At 23.6% G+C, this 2500-nt stretch overlaps 1 protein-coding gene across 1 annotated transcript in view; it reads left to right on the top strand.

Annotated features, from left to right (window-relative positions):
• PRSY57_0604600 (hypothetical protein) overlaps nt 1–2376 on the top strand; it is a gene marked incomplete at both ends in the record, with an annotated part of 3249 nt that extends 873 nt beyond the window's left edge. The window contains one exon of the mRNA XM_012906422.2: nt 1–2376. This exon is cut by the window's left edge and continues 873 nt beyond it. Within this exon, the coding sequence (XP_012761876.2) occupies nt 1–2376 (2376 nt within the window).
• Between the last annotated feature and the right edge of the window lie 124 nt (nt 2377–2500).

The raw sequence follows: 2500 nt of genomic DNA, 5'->3' as shown, positions 1-2500 counted from the left end.
TTACTATTAGATAAAAAAAATGACGATCATACATATCTATTAAGCAATAAAAAAATTTATGATACATACAAAGAAAGAAAAAGCGATAAGAAATTTATTACTTTTAATACTTTTGATAATCATTCAGAAGGAAGTGTTATATTTCCTATGGAGAAATATAGAAATTTTACATTGCCCTCAGAAGAAAAAATAACATCTTATAATTTTTTAAAAAAGCATAATAGTACATTTGATTCTTTGGAAAAATTAGATATGTTATTGAAAAGTAAATATAAAACTATTAACAATAAATATAGCAACAATAATAACAACAACAATAATAATAACAACAATAATAATAATAACAACAATAATAATAATAACAACAATAATAAGAACAACAATAACAATAATAATAATAATAATTTAGAAAGTGAGAATCATGTTGCAGATGATGCCATGTCCATTTCATATTCATGTCCTAAAGAAAATTTTAAAAAAAATCATTTCCTTAAGTCATTTTTAAGCGGTGAACATAATTATAAAATAGGTTCTGTCATGTCAGAAATTTATAATAGAAATACAGATGTTGATAAAAGTGAAGAATGTCCTCTATCTGAACAAAATGCAGAAATTGATAACCACAATGTATTAATTAATAGATCAAAAAAATTAATAGAAATTAGTAAAAAATGTTTAAGTGGTTATTCAGATGTAGCTTCTAATAATATGAATGATTTATATATAAACAAAAAAGGTGACCGTATTAATAGTATTTATGATAATATATGTGACAGTTTTAAAAGAGAAGAAAGTGTCTCAAAATCGTTATTATTTTCAGATAAAAATAAACAAATAGAACCCATTGAAATATCAAAAAATGATGATAATAATAATAAGAATAATATTGATCAGTTGCTAAATAATTTGAAAAACATGGATAGTTCTAACGGATACGATTATGTAAACCATATGGATAATGTACAGTATAGTTATGATACTGAAGAAGATGAAGATGATAATTATAATGATAATGATACTGATAATTGTCGTGGGAAAAAATCAAAGATAAGTGATCATGGTCTAAATAATGATAATGTAGAGCAAAATATATGCAACTTAAAAATGGTAAACTTAACAAATCAAAATAATAACAACAATAATAATAATAATAATATTTCAAATTTTAAAGAAGAGCATATAGAAAAAAATGGGAAAAAAATAAATACAATTTTTGAGGCATATGATAAAAAAAATATAACACAAGGGAACGAAAATGCATATAAATACAACAACATATATATGAATAATACCCAAGGAGGGGATAATAATAATATACCTGTTGTTGTTAATAGTCGTCATGAGAAAAAAAAAAAAAAAGAAATAAAAATAGAAGATGTATGTTCTTTATCAAAAGAACAGGAAGACGAGTTAATTAATATCGACAGGAATCATGTTTTGTTAGATGATCATAAGAAAAAAGAGGAAAAGTATGTTGAAAGTGGAGGAGGAGTGAATATCAATATGTCTACAAAAGAGGAACATGATAAGAATATTGTGAGTGATGATCACAATATAGATGATGATGATGATGCTGATTACATATATGAAAAACTGAAAGACTGTAAACACCTTATAGAAAAGGATGTTCTTCCCCATGTTGCTGACGTTGACAGAGTCAATGTTGATGAAAAAGAACGTATATCGTTAGATGAAACCGGTAGCAGTGCACGTAAAATAATCATGCATCCCGATTTTGTTGAGAAATATCTTCAAAATAAAAAAAACGATAGTGTCATGGGATATCGGGAAGAATTAAAAATTAGTGACGAGCAGAAAAAAGCGCTAGACAAAAGTGTTGATGTTATAAATTATTCAAACGATGTAAAACGTTTATTTCGAGAGAAATATTTTTTACAAGATTTATGTGAAAAAAGAAAAGTTATGATTCAAAAAAGTAAAATTGAAAATACCAAATTAAATATAGAAATAAAATCACTTTTAAGTTTTAACAATAACTTGAGTTATGCATTAAAAGAAAAAGATGCTGAAATAAAAATTTTGAAAAAACAAAAAGAAGAATTAGAAATAAATTTAATGAAACGAGTTAATAATAATACAAATAATAATCATCCGAATCCTTATTCTTTCTTAAATAATTCTACTCACTTAAGTTTACATAATGATGACAAAAGAAATAGCATCGATAATAATTATAATGTTTTATGTAATAAAAGCACATCCTCATCAATTATTTTAAATAACATGAATGATGCAAATGAAACTATTATACAAAGTTATGAAAAAAAAATACAAGAATTGACAGTGCAACTAAAAATGTATCAAACGAAAAATAATGACTTGCAAGAACAGTTGAAAATTTTTATGAACGAGTAAGGCAAAAATGTTTATGAAGTGTGAAATAAAATTAGTTAGCTAGCCAAAAAAAAAAAAAAAAAAAAAAAAAAAAAAAAAAAAAAAAAAAATTAATTTTTATTATTAATTTTTTTTTTTTTTATAT

The sequence above is a fragment of the Plasmodium reichenowi genome, chromosome 6 (assembly GCF_001601855.1).
Source record: "Plasmodium reichenowi strain SY57 chromosome 6, whole genome shotgun sequence".
NCBI lineage: Eukaryota > Apicomplexa > Aconoidasida > Haemosporida > Plasmodiidae > Plasmodium > Plasmodium reichenowi.
Note: the sequence above shows the minus strand (reverse complement) of the source record. Positions and strands in the feature narration are given on the sequence as shown.